Source organism: Mustela lutreola, chromosome 5 (assembly GCF_030435805.1).
Source record: "Mustela lutreola isolate mMusLut2 chromosome 5, mMusLut2.pri, whole genome shotgun sequence".
Classification (NCBI taxonomy): Eukaryota; Metazoa; Chordata; class Mammalia; order Carnivora; family Mustelidae; genus Mustela; species Mustela lutreola.
The window spans coordinates 79,666,089-79,686,594 of NC_081294.1; the positions used below are offsets into that span (position 1 = coordinate 79,666,089).

General features: G+C 37.9%; 1 protein-coding gene across 1 annotated transcript in view; it reads left to right on the forward strand.

Moving 5' to 3' along the window:
* NDFIP1 (Nedd4 family interacting protein 1) overlaps nt 1–19,493 on the forward strand; it is a 56,284-nt gene extending 36,791 nt beyond the window's left edge. The window contains exons 3-8 of the mRNA XM_059174910.1: nt 1,723–1,853; nt 5,535–5,622; nt 6,545–6,669; nt 8,681–8,747; nt 11,580–11,685; nt 18,410–19,493. Of these exons, the coding sequence (XP_059030893.1) occupies nt 1,723–1,853; nt 5,535–5,622; nt 6,545–6,669; nt 8,681–8,747; nt 11,580–11,683 (515 nt within the window). The 3' untranslated portion in view covers nt 11,684–11,685; nt 18,410–19,493. The remainder of the gene's footprint in view (nt 1–1,722; nt 1,854–5,534; nt 5,623–6,544; nt 6,670–8,680; nt 8,748–11,579; nt 11,686–18,409) is intronic.
* The last annotated feature ends 1,013 nt before the right edge of the window (nt 19,494–20,506 follow it).

A 20,506-nucleotide genomic window follows, 5' to 3' on the forward strand; every position in this document is an offset into this window, starting at 1 on the left:
CTACTTGTTGCTGGCAAAGAAAAGTACCCTTGATGGTTTATATCCATCCAGAGATTTTGAATGTAGAGTCTTTGCTAATAAATTTATATATTAATTCTGTCTGTAGATACTCTTAGATTTGATATATCTATAATCATGTCATCCATGATTAAAGACAGTTATTTTGTCCCTTCTAATACTTACATTTTGAATTTCCTTTTCTTGCCATATTACATCAACTAGTAGGACCTTTAAGGTAATGTTAAGACATTTTTGTCTAAATCTCTAAGTTTAGGGACATTTTTGTCTAAAATCTCTAATTTTAGGGGAAAAAAATTTACAATTATGATATTTACTTGGGTTTTTCATAGATACTTCTGATCAGATTAAAGATATTTTCTCTTACTCCTAATTTGCTAAGGGTTTTTATTATTGGCAACGTGTTAAATTTTATAAAATGCTTTTTCTGCCCGTGCGAATACAATAGAATTTTCTTCACATTGTTAATGAGGTGAATTGTATTGATTCATGATTTCAGTAGTATATTACAGTAAAATTGGAAGTTTATTACAATTAACCAGAGGAAAAAAGAAAAATGTTAATCTTGATGAACAATAAGACTTTTTTTCCCAAGATGTTTGTTTTTAAAAAAATTGTGCAGAAATTTAATACATTTTTAATAGCTCTTTTCTAATAAATATTGAGTTTCTTATAATAGGAGTTAATGAGAATGAAGATGCAGCATTAAAAAGAGAAAATAAAAAATTTAATTCAAATAAATAATGGCTTTGTAGCTGAATTAGTTACCTTAGGCACATCATACAAACCAGTACACGGTAAAACGAATGTGTAAGAATCAAAATGCTAAAATATTGTGACTTTTTTTTTAAAGGCATTGGTTTTTGATGTTTTTATTTTATCTTTTTTTTTTTTTAAATTTTTTAAAGGTTTTATTTATTTGACAGAAAGAGACACAGCGAGAGAGGGAACATGAGGGGGAGTGGGAGAAGAAGAAGCAGGCTTGCCGCTGAGCAGGTAGCCCCATGCTGGCCTTGATCCCAGGACCCTGGGATCATGATCTGGGACGAAGGCAGACTCTTAAGGACTGAGCCATCCAGGCACCCACGCTGTGACTTTTTTATTAAGTTGGTTTACCTGTTTATAAATGGGAGGAAACCATGGTACAGCTTACAATAGAGAGGTGAGGTATTTTTGGCTTAAATGTTGTCTTTATGCCACTATTAATATTAAATGCTTTTTTGAACGTACCATGTAACATTTGAAAAAGTGTTTAAGGACATTTGGAAGGGAAGGCAGAATGATTTACATGAATAAATTTAAATAATTCAAAGATGGATGAATTTAAAAGTCATTCTCAATCTCATATTCATACATAAACATTTCAACTAAATTATTTCTTTTTTAAAAGATTTCATTTATTTATTTGACAGAAGTAGACATAACGAGAGAGGGAACACAAGCAGGGGGAGTAGGAGAGGGAGAAGCAGGCTTCCCACAGAGAGGGAGCACAGTGTGGGGCTCGATCCCAGGATTCTGGGATCACGACCCGAGCCGAAGGCAGACACCTGATGACTAAGCCACCCAGGCAACCCTCAAGTCAGTTATTCTATATGTACTCTTAGAGGAATGGCTGTTTTTTTGTTTGCCAGACTTAGTGGAAATCTTCTTTTTCCTCAGGTCAGTTAATGGTCAGATAATGGTGACTTCCTTTTTATTCTGCAGCATATTTTGACTACAAAGATGAGTGTGGATTTCCAAAGCCGCCTTCCTATAATGTGGCGACGACACTGCCCAGCTATGATGAAGCTGAGAGAACCAAGGCTGAAGCTACTATCCCCTTGGTTCCTGGAAGAGTAAGTCCAATTTACCATGTTAATTGCTGGCTGCTTTATGGAAATTAGGTTCGTTACTTACTTTTGATGTATTCCTTATGATTGTACTGATTAGTAAAAAGTACAGCTAATTTTTAAAAACAAGCACATTTTCTTTTGAGATAATAAATCTTACTCATATGGGAAATGATGCAGTAAAAGGTACAAATCAGCAGAAAATCACTAATCAGACCAGCTTATTTTCCCTGTCTCTCTACTCTTACCACCATTTTCTCAGCTTTCCTGCCATGACTGAAATGTCTCAGAGCAGGGGCTGACTTAGCAAATATACTGACTTTGCCTTAAATCTACATACTTCAGGGGCGCCTGGGTGGCTCAGTGGGTTAAGCCATTGCCTTTGGCTCAGGTCATGATCTCAGGGTCCTGGGATCGAGTCCCGCATCAGGCTCTCTGCTTGGCAGGGAGCCTGCTTCCCTCTCTCTCTCTCTCTCTCTGCCTGCCTCTCCGTCTACTTGTGATCTCTGTCTGTCAAATAAATAAATAAAATCTTTAAAAAAAAAATCTGCATACTTCATATTTTGGTGTTAGGTAGATAGCTGCTGGGCAGATCTATAGAAAGAATAAGTTCAACTTTATAGAATTAAACTTATAAAAGGGCCCTGACAATTGTCTCGATGAACCTCATGCCAACTGCATTCCAGACCACTCCATCTGTGGGGATATAGTGAATTCAGATCCCGCCTAGCCTGATGGTGATTTACGATAGGAGACATCGGGTGTGATGAAAGCCAGGAGACTTTGGGACACACTTTGTTCTTGATGTCAGATCTGCAAGTGACTAGATGTGGTTTCATAAATATTCATCTAGGTTGAAGGTGATGTAGGTAGGATCTTAGTCCAGATATTGGGAAATGATGGAGTAGGATTCATTTCCTAAGAATAGGGGCAGTCAGGGTTCCAGACTCCAGTCCTGAAAGGAAACCAGAGAGAACGATAAGAATAAAAACAGAAGTTTAGCCTGGGCAGTGCAGTGGCAAAGGCCCCAGAAGTTCAGGACTTAGAGTAGTGGACTATTTACAGACCACACCTACTATGAGTGGTGGGGCTTCTGAAACCACTGCTTGACAGAAATAATAGTTTATAAGGCCAGTCTAGGCTGATTCCATCTGGTAGTATGGGCTCATTTCTTGCAGGTGCCAGAAGAAACTAGCAACCTTCAAGGAGCTTATGGTCTAAGGGCAGAACAGTCTTAGGGTAATAATCTTCTGTTGGAAGCAAATGGCATGCTTGGTACTATGCTCATTTTCCAGTATGTTATTTTAAGTCCTCATGATAACCTTGCAAGGTTGAGATTATATTATCCCCATTTTACAGATGCAAAAATTGAGGCCCAGAGAGATTAAGTAATTTTCCCAGAGTCATTCAGCTAAGAAGTAGCATAGGTGAGAGTCACACCCAGATATTCTAGACTCTAAAATCTTGTGTGTCATGTTAGACTCTGTGGTAACTGTCCCATGGAAATAGATGCAGAGGTTAGCTCTGATTAATAGCAGAACTTCTTAGAATACTTTTATTTGATGAGTATACATATTTAAGAATCTGTTAAACATTATTTAGCAAGCATGTGTAGACCACTTTCTTACACAGTGTGCTATGTATTTTGCAGTGGGTGGGTAGAAAACTTTGAATAAGGGAATACTCCTACCGTATAAGCACTTAAATATAGCTGGGGAAAGGCCCACAGATACCAGTATCTAAACAGCAGTACAAGTGCAGTGAGCATTAAGAACTGTGACTTTTTACTGTGTGATTGTGGGGAAGATGGGATCTGAAGTAGACCCTGAGATTTGATGGATAAGAACATTCCAGACAGAAAAGGGCAGAAAGCAGATGTGAATCCAGCCTGGTGTGGGGTGGGGTCTGTGAATGTAGTAATTGATTTTTCTTGAGCAAAGAGTTCGTGACCACACTATAGGTTATAGTATGTTTTGAATGCTAAGCTGAGGCATTTAGACTTAAGTGTAGGTCACACAGACTCTTTTAGTCAAAATTTTTTCAGCAGGGATATGGTAAGACAAGAACGGTGTTTTCGAAATGTTAACCCAGCAGCAATTTGTAGGAGAAATCTGGTAGTAGAGATACCAAGAATAGGAAGAACAGTTAGAAGGCACCTGCGATATTACTAGAAAATATTTCCATGTCCTTTTGTAGTATATCTTTGAGTATTTATGCAAAAAACCCGTCACTGTCTAATTAGGCACAAAGCCTTATTTTTCCTAATATGAAGTCAGAAACTGGGTATTTAGTATTTTAAAAAACATAAACACATTGTAAGAATTTTCTAACAGGAGAAGAAATGTTAGAAATGGAAGCTGCCACTGACACCTTTCCTTTCTCTAATATCCCCTCCCCAGGCCTGTCATGGACTTCCCAGCCCCGTTTCTCTCTGTGTAGAGAGAGTTTCTGTTGTCCCTAAAGTTTTGTTTTTGTTTTTGTTTTCATTTGGGGAACCTTCACCGGACTGTGTACAAATCTAACTTTTACTTTTAAGTGTGTATTCATGTATTTTTCAGTATTTCAACACATAACCTACATCAGTTGAAAAGGTGGGCCATATGTGGGCATTAATGTTGGTGAGGATTGTGTTCCTTCTAGACTTGGAGTATTATGTTTTCAGCGTAGGATGGAAAGGATCCTATCTGCCAGTAAGCATGGAAGTAAGGTTGTTTCAGACCTATATGCTAATATGAACAAATAGTTATGGAGTTGAGCAGTGGGCAGCCCTGTGGCCTCTTCATGTGAGATCATGCTCTCCTTTTTCTCCCAGGTCTCATAAAGCATTTGAGCTCCTTAATAGGTCCTGGAATAATAATATTATGGGCCCCCAGAAGACCCTGGGTTAGTGGTTTTATTTATTTATTTTTTAAGATTTTATTTATTTATTTGACAGACAGAGATCACAAGTAGGCAGAGAGGCAGGCAGAGAGAGAGAGGGAAGCAGACTCCCCGCCAAGCAGAGAGCCCAATGAGGGGCTCAATCCTAGGACCCCGAGATCATGACCTGAGCCAAAGGCAGAGGCTTAACCCGCTGAGCCACCCAGTTGCCCCTGGGTTAGTGGTTTTAGAATGTAAGCCAAATTTAAGCCAAATGTGTATCTTTTTTTGCTTTAGACACATATGAATTAATACATTTCATTGAACTTTATAAATTTGTTTTTTGTTTTTTGGTTTTTTTTTTTTTATAGATCACAAGTAGACAGAGAGGCAGGCAGAAGGGATGGGGAATAGGCTCCCTGCTGAGCAGAGAGCCCCATGCGAGGCTCAATCCCAGGACCCTGAGATAATGACCTGAGCAGAAGGCAGAGAGAGGCTTAACCCACTGAGCCACCCAGGCACCCCTGAACTTGATAATTTTTGAAGCTCATTGTTAAAGAACTTGGATGATAAAATGAACGATTCATTTAGAAAACTTTAGGGACGGAAGAAATATTTATTTTTTCACTAATTATATCTTTTACATAAATGACAAAATGAAATTTTTAGCACATACTGAGCCCAATGCTTATAGTTTTGAATTGAGCCAAAGCAGTAAAATTTCTCCTGGTACTCATTTTTATCCCCTTCCTTATTTTTCTTGATGACTTTCGTTTGCCTATGACTAATTCATTGTGAATTTAACTTAATCTTTTTCTTTTCACTTAGGATGAGGATTTTGTGGGTCGAGATGACTTCGATGATGCTGACCAGCTGAGGATAGGAAATGATGGGATTTTCATGTTAACTTTTTTCAGTAAGTAACTACGTATAGCAAAAAACCTCCCACAGACTGGAGTGCTTTGAATTATGGGTGAATCTGACTGAATTAAAATGAGTAGTTGAGCTAATATTTTAATACATTGTGTTTGTTTGATGCCTTTTACTGAGATGTTCAGAGCTTAGTTTACTTTTATCTTAATATCCTTTGTATTTATCTGCTTTTTCTACAAATAGCTATAGAAAATATAAAAAGAAGCAATTTTAGGGATGCTGTATTTTTACATAAACTGAGTCCCATCTTTTAGGTTTGCAAAGACCCTTAGCATTGCTCCTACTCATACCTGACCCTGTAGAGTAGGAATTGAAAAGACCTTAGTCTGATGGATTTTTTTTTTTTAATGTTTCTATTTTCTGGTTTATGAAAGTCAACTGATTTTTTTTTTCCCCTAACTTGGTGTTATTTTGCATTCAACTTTCCATGAGTGTCACTTAGAAGTAAGCAGCCATTTTAAAATTTCCTATAATAAAAATATATAAAGGAAACAGTGCTTTTTAGAGGTAATCTTAATGTAAGCTCTCAAAATTCATAGAAGTAGGGGGATGAATAATTTGAATCAGATTTTATTTACTGAAGTGTAATATATAAAGGGTACAAGTCATAAGTATACAGTTTGGTGAATGTTAAGGCATTTTTGAAAGTGAATGGCAGCAGACATAACAGTGTAATACCTGATACTCAGAGCAGATGGTTTCTTGCTTTTCTTAGGGGGGAAGAAGACAGAATGGATGTTTTGGGGAAGTAGGGCAAGGGTTATGGTGGGTGAACAGACTATCTTTTATCCTTGGAAAAAGCCATTTAAGCAAAAGCAAGTATAGAGAGCACTCTTGCTTTTTGGGTTTGACACGTCTTGCGTTTGACATGTCTGACACGGTTTTTTTCTTTTCTGCCTTTACAGTGGCATTCCTCTTCAACTGGATTGGATTTTTTCTGTCTTTTTGCCTGACCACCTCAGCTGCAGGAAGATATGGGGCCATTTCAGGATTTGGTCTCTCTCTAATTAAGTGGATCCTGATTGTCAGGGTAAGTTGTATACCAGAAGAGATAGACCCTGTAGTACAACAATAAGTAGAAAAACTTGGACTATTTGACTTTTTTTTTTTAAACATTATTTTTACGTTTAAAATGATTTTAGGTTTGTCTTTCTTCTGGTTTCATGAAGTTGAACCAAAAGCATTTGCTGGTGGTTGATGCATGAAAGTTACAGTTAAATCTAGTGAATATTGGTGGTCCCAAGGCATCTATCCTAGAGGTTGTTCACAAGTTGCTTTTAATGTTTATGATATGGTAATATGTGTTTTTGTTTTAAAATTAGTTCTTTTTGTAATAAAAAGAAAGATACCACTTCTTTGGTGTCTCATCAAAAACAGGCATTCCTCACATTAATCCTGCTAAAGTTTTGGTCTGTCTTCTTCCCTCTTTCCTTCTCTTCGTTTCTTCCTCCTTCCCTCCAGTAATCATTGGTTATGGCAAAATGGGAGCCGAAATGGTTTAACAAGTGCTATTCATTAAGGGGCCTTATCTCTAAAGTATATTAGAGAGACATCTTTAGTGATTTGGGAGTTACTAGGTAGTCAGGATTGCTGTAGTAATTTATACTTGAAAAGATCTAGTCTCTTAAAGTACTGTGATTTCAGGTAAGTTTATTGCTTTTGTCAACTTGATGGATAAAATCAATGTATTCCTCATAAATAGGCATTATTAACTAATTGGTGTTGACTTACCACTGGACTTTTTCAAATTTATTGATTTAACCAGTTGTTAACATTTTTAGGATTTTGAGTTCCTTTGAAAATCTATTAAAAGTTTTGGACTTTTTTCCCAGAGGCAGCTAATACATGTTCAGCTAAGCGATGGGCTTGGGTGAAGAACCCAAGCCCTAAAGAGGTTTTTCATTCCTTCTCTAAATCTTAAATTGTTATTTTCTTAAGAAATAAAATGCTGTATTTTAAAGCTCAAACTGTGTTAAACTCTTGAATGTAAAAGCCCCCAATAGAAAGCATATAACATTAGTTTTTAACTAAAATTTTCACTAAGCTGACTGAAATGTTAAAACGGAATCGAATGAATCACCTCATATCAGGATATCTTTGTCTGGGAGTAATAGAAAACTGAGTTCAGAATGGCTTAGAAAACAGTTGGGAGAATTTATTTCCCATGAAAACAAGTCCTGCTGTGGAAGATCGTGAAATCAGTGTTTCATTGACATCATTAGGGACAGTTGACGCCTGGCTCAGCATGTTGGTACAGCTGCTCCGTCAGAGTTCTAACAGCTCTGGCGGTTTCAGGCATCACATCAGAAGCACAGCCATGCTTAACAGAAGAAAGAAAACTATTCTCTTCCTTTGCTCTCCAAGTACAAGAAAACTTCAGCACCCCTGACTTTGGCCAGAGTGTTCCATTATTTGGTAAAGGAATGGGATTATTGGGATGTAAAGCTTCCAAATTCAAGGCATACCCGGAACAATAGGAACAAAATTATTGGTTTTGGCACTGGGTAGACAAAGTAAAAGTATCATCAAAACATATTTTTAGGTGCACCTGGGTGGCTCAGTCATTAAGTGACTGCCTTCAGCTGTGTTCATGATTCCAGGGCCCTGTAATGGAGCCCTGCGCCCTGTGTTAGACTCCCTGCTCAGCAGGAAGCCTGCTTCTCCCTCTTCCTGCGCCTTCCCCTACTTGTGCTCTCTCTTTCTGTCAATAAATAAAATATTTAAAGAAAATCCACATATTTCTAGAAGGATGAATATTGTATGGGGAAGATCTTTTAAAAAAATAAAGACTTGAATATTTTAAAACAACGTCTATAAAGCCAAAATCATATTTCAAGATTGATTTTCCATGAAAGGAAATACATCTGCATATATGATAATCATTTCAAGTCAGTAATATATAAAATATTTTCACTTAAAAAAATTGTGAGAGCTAAATGATAGCATTAGTTTACAAAAACTTTGTGTTTTGTGTGCCCTTAAGTTAAAATGTGAAATTATACCTGATAAGCTACTTTAATCTAATTTGCTTTATTTTTCAGTTTTCTACCTATTTCCCTGGATATTTTGATGGTCAGTACTGGCTCTGGTGGGTGTTCCTGGTTTTAGGTAAGTACTTTTAATATAGACAAAGGAGAGAAAAGATCATTGTTAAATTTTAGAAGTAAAATTACTTTTAGTAACCCCTCATCTTGCTTACAATACAGTAATATATTAGCAATATAAGTATAATTTTTAAAATATTTCTTAAAGATTAGTTTTTCATTACCACTAGAGGAACGTGCATATTAATAAAACATCTCTTAGTGGGGGTCAATTTTTCCTAACCCATTCATATATACTTCTCAGGTTTCCTGTGTGACCAGTGGGACACACTAATAAGATGACTCTATGAGTTTTTTCCTCTGGAGAAGTATCACCACAGAAGGGTTCACAAACTCCACCCTGAATTGTTTACAGGGATATTGTAACCAGTTGAACTACTCAGAAGTGTATGTGGCCATTATTCAGTTGGATCTATCAGCAGGAAACAAAATGTATAGCCTTGCTAGACATAACTTCTAGAGGAATCATTATTGGGTTTCCAGAATTCTTGGTTCAATACTGATGAGAATAAGAATTATTTAGCAATAAGGAGGAGACCTTTAAAAAAAAAAAAAGTGCTAGGCAATTTCAGGTTTTCATCTTAAGATTATCCTTTTTATTATAAAGTATTTATTTTAAAATCTTTTCTTTCAAGACACTTTAAAGCAAAGAAATGAACATTAGGGTAAATAATACTGGTTTCTTCATTCTTTGTATAAAGAATATGTATGATACAATAACAGATCACCATCACTGCTGTCATTTCTACAGAATTATAGCAGGGCCATCATGTAGCTGTTGAAGATGGTATAATTGCCTCTCCCGGCTTCTGTGATACTACTTTCCTCCTGTCCCATCTTGGGACTTCTTGTTGCCGCCTTAATTAAGATCCTTGGTGGCAATGGTGCTAATGGGTCTAATGAGTACAGTGTAGTACACATACCCAACAGTTGCTTAGTACATTCAGGAGCTACCTGCTTTGCCTATGGTGATAGACCATGCATTGCTGAATCTATATTTTACTTGGAAAATACGGGTCTTACATCACACCACCCCCCAGCCTCTCCAATGGTACAATCTATTCTGCGGTTGGTCATTAGAATTCCACGGAAAGAGAAGTCATGATTCCCGCCACCCCCCTGCTTAATTACTGAGATACTTAATGATAAAAGTGCCCCAAAGAAGAGTTACCTTGGAGGAATATTTTCTTGGTTTGCTTATTCTCAGAATTGTATTTTTAAGAAAAAGGCTGACTGTCCTCCCCCACCCCCACCAAGCCTAAATCCAAGCAGATCCTGAATGGACCAGCCATTAAGCATATTTTCAGTGTTTTCACAGTATTTTCTGTGTTGATTGTTGACAACACAGATAACTTAAAGAAACTTAATGAATTGATTGCCTATATTAAAGTTTCATGGGAAATGAATTTGTAATGCTTGTAATTAATCTTTCTTACTATTTACTAGTAAGCAAAAAATGGTGAGGCTTCAGTTACCATTTGTGCATTTGAACCCAGTGTTTGGGTCATTTTTGGAATTTCTCTTGCAGAAATTTTTGGGGTGTTTTTGTTGCAGTAGGTACACACAGAACTCTGAAGCTGGCAGCCCATGAGCTACACCTAACCAGTAGTTGTAGTTAGTTTGTTACAGTTATTTCAGAGGTTTTTTAATTAGCTGTCGTCATTTAAAAATCAAGAGTTTCCATGTAAAAGGTATGATTTTTTTTTTCTTTTCTTAAAAATTGGAATATCTAGCAAAACAGACCTCTGCATGGCGCCCACCCTTTTACTGGAGTGGAGCTGTAGGTGTCCCCTCTATATAGGTTAGGTGTGGTCTCCATTTTGCTAGGATTCAGGGACCCCTACTCTATAGTCACTTACTGCTTTTGGTGCTGAACAGAATGGGAATGAGGAGTGATTACTGAATGGGTACCAAGTTTTTTAGGGGTACTAAAAATATTCTAAAATAAAGATAATAGTTCTTGGTTGTATAGCTCCATAACTATACTAAAATTAAAGCCAGTAAACTGTGTACATTGCATGAGTGAAATTCATGCTGTGTGAATTACATCACCATAACACTGCTTTTAAAAAATCCCTTAAGACTCAGGGACCAGCTCTAATGGAGGAGGACCAAGAGCGAGTGAGGTGTCATAGGAGGGGCCCATCACCTTCCCCACAGATTGTTAGAAGAGGTGCCAACTGTGAATGGATAGCTGCTGGCGTAGACGCACAGAATTAGTCTTACTCCCTTAGTGCCTGGTAAATAAATGGCCAGGTGTACCCTACTTGTCTATATTTTTTTAAGAATAGAGAAATGGAGTTCAGAGTTGAGAATACAAGAATTGGTGTCAAGGGGAAAAAAAGAACTGTAGCAGATAAGAGCATCCTGACATCTAGTGGACAGCATATGTACAGTTGACAGAAAAAACGATATGACAGGAAGGGATGGGGTTTTTTTCTCTTTTTACTTCAGAAAAGTATTTTATAACCTGTTCTTTTTGGCAGGGGTCAGAGTGGGGGGTTAATTATCTCAAAATACTTTTTGGGAACCCAGAAGGTAGGTTTTGATGATGCGTGTCAAGTTGCCAAATGTACATGTTTAACTCCATTTTATTTTTTATTTCCCTTTTAGACTTAGGTTCTTAACATGCAAAAAGACTTTTATTTGGGCTCTTGAGATTATGTCTTCTCATTGAAAAATGGAAAGATTTGGAAATTTTTGGAGAAAATCACTCATGTTTTGATAGCTTTTAGCAGAAAAACAATGAAGTAGTGCTGTCAAGAGGGATGTTTCTGGGGAAGGGACTTAATACGGAAACTATACATTCATTCTTGACTTTTCTTTTTTAAATCAGGCTTTCTCCTGTTTCTCAGAGGATTTATCAATTATGCAAAGGTTCGGAAGATGCCAGAAACTTTCTCAAATCTCCCCAGGACCAGAGTTCTCTTTATTTATTAAAGGTATTTAAAAAAACAAAAGTTTATTTTAGTCCCAGAATAATCACATAATACATTGCAGATTGCTGTTCAGGTTCAGAGTAGAGTATACCCCCTGTAGTAGGAAATACAGAGAAGGTAAGGAAGCCACAGTCCTTGTCTTTTAGCAGTTTCTAGTTTAGTAAGGGGTGTTTTCATAAAAAGCTATTGAAAGGGCAAGTTAGAAAAACCCATAGGAGAAGACATCATCTCATATTCTGACGGTAGAGAAGAGGCCGGAGTCTTATTAGTCATCAGGGAGCTAGGATATTTGGCTGCAACTGTGGGGTTCTAGATCTTTGAGTCTTGAATCCTGAAGCCACTGCTTATTGTTGTACCAGTTCTGAAGGAAAATAGTGGGAAAGGAGCCTTTCAGGCCTAATCACCAAGCTTTAATTAGATCCCCTAAACCCCAGAGCTCCAGTGTGAAGAAACTCCTTTTGTCTAGTTTACTTACAAGCTCACCAAGGCTTCTATCTCTTAAAATTAGTCAGGGAGACTTTCCTGGTGCCCTTCCTTAGGTTCATACCCTGATATTACCACTCTGGTGGTAAGGAGGGTCAAATGCAAGGAAAGGAAGGGGAAAGGGCCTTTTCCTCTGCCTAGCTAGAACAGAAGGTCTAAGCCCTGATTTGAGGCACCTCTTTGATTTCTGTGTAGTTTTCCCCAGAGCTTGTTCCATCTTCCATCAGTAGCTACAAAAAAGAAGAGCTCTGGAATCTTGGGAAAGAGTAAACGAGAGAGAGATCTCTCTGGTACAAGATACAGGACTTCTTGAACTTAGCTCATTGTTACTTAAGACTTTTGGGGATGAGTGGGTCGTGGAGGGGAGCCTTGTGTTACATCTAGGGACTAGGCTAGTTGAAGATCAGGCAAGACTTTTTTTATTTAAGATTTTATTTCAAAGTAATCTCTGCACCCAGTGTGGGGCTCGAACTCAAACCCCAAGATCAAGAGTCGCATGCTCTACTGACTGAGCCAGCCAGCCGCCCCCTGAAGAGCAGGCAAGGTTTTGTAAAGGGTGTACTGGTTGAGATAACAAGTGGTAGGTAGAATTTCTACTAGTGAAAATTGTATAAGGTGGGGGAAGATTTCAGAGTCACTTGAAGCAGAGTGAAGAATGTAAATAGAGGCAAGGAAGAATGGAGCTTGCTCAAGGGACAGCAGTTTGATGATAGCATAAAGGAATGTTGAAGGCCAGGGCAGGAAAAGGCAGGTTGAGACAGTGTTCTCAAATATCTAAGTATCTAAGTACTGAGTACTAAGCCCATTTGCAGTGGAACTATAGAATTCTTAACAGCCTTAAAATCCAGTGACATGTTGGCTCATGAAAAGCTAACCCTTCATGAACATTAATTTGTTCTGTATTTTCTGTAGGGTAGTCATAGTTTGCATAGGTAATCATATGCTAAGAGTGGAGTTCCCGGTTTTGAAGATTCATGGTAGTATCAGGATGTATGCTTCTAGGAAAGAAAGTAGCCACCGTATTTAATTTGCCAGGTGATGGGGGACAGCATTAAAATTTTGTAAGCAGCAGAGTAATATGAGAATTTCTTGAATATGATAAAAATTTTTTTCAAGCGTGGTATGATGATAACATTTTTCAGGTTTTCTGTATATCGCATATTACATTAAGCAGTTTATATGTATAATTAAGTATCCTTATGTAAGTAACAGACAGTTATAGGTAAGTTCAGATATTTGCATTGTAGCAGAGTATATTCATAAGGCATTTCTTACAAAAGTTAAAGCATACAAAGAACTTAAGCTTGTGTTGTTAAAGTAAGTTTCTTCAAGGGAGTGTGTACTTTTATTTGAAAGAAAATTGTAATCATCAAGATTATTACGTGTTGTTGTTGTTGTTTTTGAGAAGGGGAATGTTTTATTGCATGTTTGAAGTGTGTGGCATATCCCGAATTTGAATTAGGACACAGGTGGACATTAACATTGTCAGCCTAGCTCCTAATGCTTTGGGTCTAGGACATCCTAACTTTAAGAGACTTATCAGATATTCTCTGCAGTTTTATGAAGTTACTGTTGTCATCTTTTTTCTTTCCTCTCCACATCTCATTATAATTAGTAATTATTTCTAAGCCTTAGGTTTAACTCGTAACCTACCAAAGATTCAAAAGTTTATTCTTTTGGGTTGCCATGGTTCTCCTTGTTACAAAGGGTGCCAAAATTACCTATAGATTTCTCCTAATCTTTTGGTGCCTGAAGTATCCTGAGGGACAGATTTCTCTCTCTCTCTTTTAATATTTTAAAATTATTTTTAAATCTCTACAAATTGGGGCTTGAACTTAAAACCCCAAGATCGACTCACATGCTCTACTGACTAAGCCAGCCAGGTGCTCCTTCTTTCTCTTTTTTAAAAACAATAGATTCCATTAGTCTAGTCAAGTGGTAGCTTTGAATTTCTGAATGGACTGAGATGACACCTCTGTCTATTCTCTTCATTCTTCAGTTAGAAGGAAGTTTCAGTATTTAGTAGGGGATTGCACACCTTCCTCATCTTGTCCCCCCCCCCCCTTTTTTTTAAAAGATTTTACTTACTTATTTGACAGAGAGAGAACACCTGCACAGGCAGGCTCCCTACTAGGCTGGGAGCCCGATAACGGGGTTCAATCCCAGGACACTGGGATCACCACCTGAGCTGAAGGCAGACTCTTAACCAACTGAGCCACCCAGGTGTCCCTTTCTCATCTTGTTTCTAATACACAACAAGTAACAGCTTGGTTAGGAAAAAGCCTGAACTTCTTGGTTTTCCTGTATTGTTGGAGACTGTATTGAGGGGCTTTTTTTTTTTTTTTTTTTTTTGGACAGACAGAGATCACATGTAGGCAGAGAGAGAGAGAGGAGGAAGCAGGCTCCCTGCTGAGCAGAGACCCTGATGTGGTGCTGATCCCAGGACTCTGGGATCATGATGTGGGCCTAAGGCAGAGGCAAACCACTGAGCCACCCAGGCACCCTGAGGGGCTTCTGTTTCTAAAAATTGTTACTGTTCTGTTTGGATTTTTTAAAATTCTGAAATGTCTAAATGTAAAGCAAAGTGTCTTTTTTGGTGGGTTATGATTTGAAGTAGGCAGCCCTTAGTACTAATGCTCCTGGAGCAGTGAAGAGACATGATAAGCCTGCAGTTCTCTGTATTTTGGAGTCAGAAGGCTTATTGTGCTTTAGGAGTTGTCAGAAACTTCAGGCATCCCTCAGTGTAGGGCATAGTAGGTTTCTTTTTCTGTCTGACTTTGCTATTCTAGTCGATTTAAAATCATTTCTGACATGCCCAGAGGATTCAGAGCTCTAAATTAGGGGTTTGGGGACTTACAGCAACATTTAGAATTCTAATGACTTCCTTACTAATTGTCAGTATCCCCAGAGTGAATCGGAAAAGCTGTAATATCCCATGGGACTGAATTTCCTTTGTCCATTGACAGGGATAAAAACTGTTCATCTAGATCCAAATGTAGAATGTTTGCAAACCATCTTGCGAAGAATGAAGATTTTATTTTCTTTCATCAAGACTTCTTACTTAATTTAATGTAGCTGTCGCTATTTGAAAGCTAGCTGTAGGTTTACCTTTTGCCGGAAAGACACAGGTAGGAACTTTTAAAATAGCTTTGCCATAACAGAAGAATAACTTAATTCCCATGTGGTCCTAAGATCTGGCATTTTACTGGAAAAAGGTATAAGAATAGGGACTTTTCTTTTCAGGTGACCTAAAATACAGTACATGCAAACAGACCTTTAAATGACCCCAGAAGCTCTCTTTCTAATCAGCTAAAGTAGTTGTTACAAAAGGCAAACACTAAAGCTCCTGTACTACTATCTCAGGGGCTGCTTTCAGGTTCCCTTTGGGGAGTGCATTTAAGCCTATAAAGGAAACCTGGTTTCCTACCCCACAGCAAGAAGAGCCAAAAGGAACTGTAGAGGTGGGGCCCGCAGCACTCAAAGGGTGTGACCTCAAGGAAGTGACGAACAAAATGCAAATGCTCCTGTAGTGTTTAAAAAGAAACACATCCCTTTCAGAAATCTCTTTATCTGAAATGGTCAAAATGCTTGGTGTTCATACTTCTTATTTACCAGCTACGTGGAAGATAAATGTATGTGGAGTACCACTTCCAGTGATGCTGCCAAGTAGTTGAGGGTTTAACTACAGTAGCTGGAACGTGGTAATGCAGTTAACTGTAGCCAGCACTACTCTGAAAGTACTTGCATGTATAGGCACAGTAGATTTTAAATTCTGTTATTTTAACCACCTGTGAAATAGGAAAGAAAGTTTTGGGGTTTGTTTGTTTTGCTTTGGAGAGAGAAAGCGCTCTTACCCTTTGGCCAAGGGGCAAGGGGAAAGAGAGGAGCAGACTCCCAGCTGAGCAGGGAGCCTGATGATGTGGGATTCAATCCCAGGAGCCTGGGATCATGACCTGAGCCCAAGGCAGAGTCAACTGACTGAGCCACCCAGGCGCCCTGAGGAAAGAAAGTTTTTTAAGCCCTGGCATTAATGAGGTAGAGGCCTTCATAATTAAATGATTCCTATGACCTGGTAAAGCTGTCCCTATTAAACACTAGATACTTAAGTTTTTCCCCATATGATGTTAAGTGCTTTGATTTGTCTCATCATATAATCTTCCTCTCCTCTTTAGTAACTCTCTCAATTTACTAAAGGAAGCTTACCTCAAATTAAAGTTTGGTGTATTGGACTATGTTAAAAAGTGGCAAGGTAGTAGAAATTTCAGTGGAATTTTAGCTTAAAAATTTCACATAACGTTCAGGGGAAATACTTGTCTTCCTCTTGAAATTAAATGATCTGTAGGCTCCTGGTCCCTTTGGTTTCTGAAGTGATCTGATGTACAGTTTAGTAATAAAGCCCACAGTCCCTTTTAAAACCCTTCTGTCCTCCAGTTGTGTGCCACCATTGTTTCTGTTACAACTTGTGAGTCAAGTCCATCTGAACAGGCCTCCGCCATCTGAACAGGCCTCTGGTTCTTAGCAGTGAGCACCTCTCTAGCGGTCGTTTTCCTCTGGAATCTGTACAGTGATTGATATCACCCGTTGCTAACCTGTCTAGGCACTCTTAATGGAATTGGAATGTTTGCTAGGTGGCGCTGACTTTGATAGAGCTATTAGAGCTAATTCACCTCTGTGGAAGCAGCCTGGTCTAAGGAAAGTGACCGGATAGCTATCTGGACTGTGTGTTCTTAAAGTCTAGTGTTGTGGTGAATAGGAACAATTACATCAGTTTTCAGCTATTAATGGAAACAGCCAAAACTGAAGTTACTTAAGTTTGTAGGAAGTCTAGCCTCCTGGCAGAAACCTCCCATTTGATGTCGGTCTGCAGATAAGTGTTTTTGCTTCTTGGTTTTTCGAGTTCCTTGTGTTCACATGTCTTTGTCCCTGCACATCTTGAGCTCTCTCAATCGAAACAGAAGTTGCTCTTATGTCAGTGGTACTGGTCTTCTTGAATATCGACTGAATTTGGGATCTGGGAGAATGTTAACAGTTTAAGAAAGTATATGTTGATTTCCTTTTTTATTGTAGCTCCTCTGCATTTTGTCAGCCTTTTAAAGATTGTTGCAGTTGTCTAAGCAGAAAAGATAGAAGAGGGCTGCTTGGAGCTTTTACAGGAATTTGGAAAGGTGGAGAAGTAAGCTAAGGGTCTACATAGTAACCCATCCAACTCTTCCTTGGTGCAGGGTATCACAAGGTATTTTCTCAAATATTTATTTGGTAGCATGTATCTCTTTAGTGGTTTTCTTTAGCATGACTATTGGGAGTTCCTTGTCCTTCCCCATTATTTCCATGAAATCCAAAACAATTAGACCCATACAGAAATTCCTCAAAATGTGGGATAAGAACTGGACTTTACAGTATATGGACATTATTTTAAGAGTGTTTATTTCATTCATATCCTTTTTTAAAAAATTAGTTTTATTGGGGCATCTGGGTGGCTCAGTTGTTAAGCATTTGCCTTTGGCTCCAGTCATGATCCTGGGGTTCTGGCTCCCTGCTCAGCGGGAAGCCTGCTTCTCCCTCTCCCACTCCCCCTGCTTGTGTTCCCTCTCTCTCTGTGTCTCTCTGTCAAATAAATAAATAAATAAATCTTTAAAAAATTTTATCAACTTTTTTTCAGATATATGTGCCCCCAAATACATACTCTTTTCCTAATTGATTAAAAAGAAGGATCTGTGATACCTGTGAGTTTACAGTTGTTTTTAGCTTTGCCATGCCGCAAAGTACATAGTACAGCATGACATCATTGGCATCCTTATCAGAAATCTTTGTGTGAGATATGGCAGAACTGGCAGGGTAAACAGTAGTTTTAGGTGTATCAGGAAAATCACCTCTGCCCTTGGATTCTACTGTGTCCTGGCCCCCAAGTTACAGTCATTGCTGTGGCAGTTTGGTGCAGGGTGAAGGAAGTGGTATTTGCATTTCATTCTTTGGTGAGGAAGTTTGGAGAGAGAGATTCCTGGCCTCATGGGCTTTAGAGAAAGCGTTCACGTTCTTCCTTGTTCTAGAGTCCTTGGTAACTTTAAGAACTGAAAATTTAATGTTTATTGAATAGTATGATGTCAGTGTATAGTAATCTTAAAGCTATGTTAAAATGTACTTCTGGTGTCTCCAAACATCCTGCCTTCTTTTGTGACTACATCCTTCTCTTGGCCAAAATAACAAGCTAACTAGAGTTTCAATATTCAATATCCTTCTCTCGCAGATGTTTTCTGGCAAAGGCCTTCCTGCATTTATGAATTCTCTCTGAAGAAGCAAGAGAACACCTGCAGGAAGTGAATCAAGATGCAGAACACAGAGGAATAATCACCTGCTTTAAAAAAATAAAAGTACTGTTGAAAAAGATCATTTCTCTTTATTTGTTCCTAGGTGTAAAATTTTAATAGTTAATGCAAAATTCTGTAATCATTGAATCCTTAGTGGTTAATGTTTGAAAAATCTCTCGCAATCAAGTATGTGATGTATTAATAATGCCTTATCTATTGTTTGTAGTCATTTTAAATAGCATGAGCCTTGCCCCTGTAGTCAGTAGGGGGCAGTGTTGCTTTATTCATCCTCCATCTCAAAATGAACTTGGAATTAAGTATTTTAGTGTAAGATATGTATAATGCTGGCCATTTTAAAGGGGGTTTTCTCAAAAGTTATAACTTTTGTTTTGACTGCATTTCTGTACATAATCCATACTCGCTGTTAAAATTAATCTAGAAATTTATTCACTTGTACTGTGAAGACCTGGAAGCAAAATCATAGTGCAAAATACATTTAAGGTGTGGTCAAGAATATGTTCTTAATTGGTAAAAAAAAATAAGCATTAATTTTTTTATAGTCTGTATTCTAAATTTTGCAGTCCCTTATTGTTCTGTGTTATGAACCTAAAAAATTGTAAAGTTGTTGTCACTGTATAAAATAAAAAGGGCAAGGACAAATGCAGCTTATTTACTAAGATGGAATTCTTAACACTTTCTGTGTGATTAGAGTCCCTACCCCCCCTTTTTTCCTTTTTTTAGGTGGGGGGTGGGGGTATGGGGGGGGGTTTCTCCTGATGATTAGGCTAGGAGCTGGGGTAGGGAGGAGAATAGGTACTTAGGAGCAAAGAAAGGATTATTTTGGAACTTTTGAGATGATCCCTAACATACTGTAGTACTACTTGCTTTTACAATGTGTTAGCAGAAACTGATGAGTTATAAACGTAGAATGATGTGCTTTCTGCCAAGTGGTAATTCACCTTGGTTTGCTATGTTAAAACTGTAAATACAACAGAACATTAATAAACGTCTCTTGTGTAGCAACTTTTGCTGTAGATTAGTGTTTAATTTCTTGGTTTGCATTTTTTCATTGCCAAGGCAATTTTTTTCTAATCTTTATTCATACAGATTCATGCAGAATCATTCACTAAATACAAAAATAATTGGTTTGGGGCCAGTTTTTTTTTCTTTTTTTCTTTTTTTTTCCCCCCCAGCACAGGAAGTTCCTTTCTCTTAGACTCAATACGTTGCTGAAGATGTATTTGAAGATGATTCTGCAAAACCTAATGGACTAAATGGGGAGGAGTTTTAGCAATCTAAATCATTCCAGAATTCCCAGTTTTGCTTCATTTTTTAGACATAATCTTAGATAATTTATTTCCAATATTTTCTGCTTATTCCTCCTTGCCTTTGCTCTTTTTCTCATTCTAACACAGTTCACTGGTTTAAGTCCTATGAGTACCCAGCTGAGGTGAAAGATTACTCATTCCTCCTGATTTCTATTCTTGTCCCATTTGAGTTAAATTTAAAGACCATTGGTTCGTATCATGTCAGCCATTTGATTTTTTTCTTTAAACCTCCTCCACTTAAATAAAATATAAAGAACAAATGCAGCAAGATGGTCAGATAACTACACAAACCAGCACCAGTGAACTATGATAGCTACAAATGTTAGTTATCTGCTGCATGTGAGTATCTGGGATCAGCTTAGGAAGTCTCTATAGGGGTGTCAGTATGTAATGCACAGAAGGGTAGGTTGTTTGAAAGACGAATAGGAAAACTGAGGGCCTCCTGGAGGGACATTCCAATGATCATTCTAACTTATTTATTATAACTAGTAGTATATGTTCCAGTTCATATTTCAGGTTAGAATTTGCAGTTAGATAAGCAGGCGGTTTTAATGAAACCTGCTTTGGGTCTCTTTGGAGATTGTAAATTTTGAATCAGATTATGCCAACAATAGAATTTGGAAAATTTTAGAGCCTGTTGTGTTCTAAAGTTTCAGAATGAATGTATCTCTAACAGTCTGAATAAATTTGGACACATGCAACAGAGAG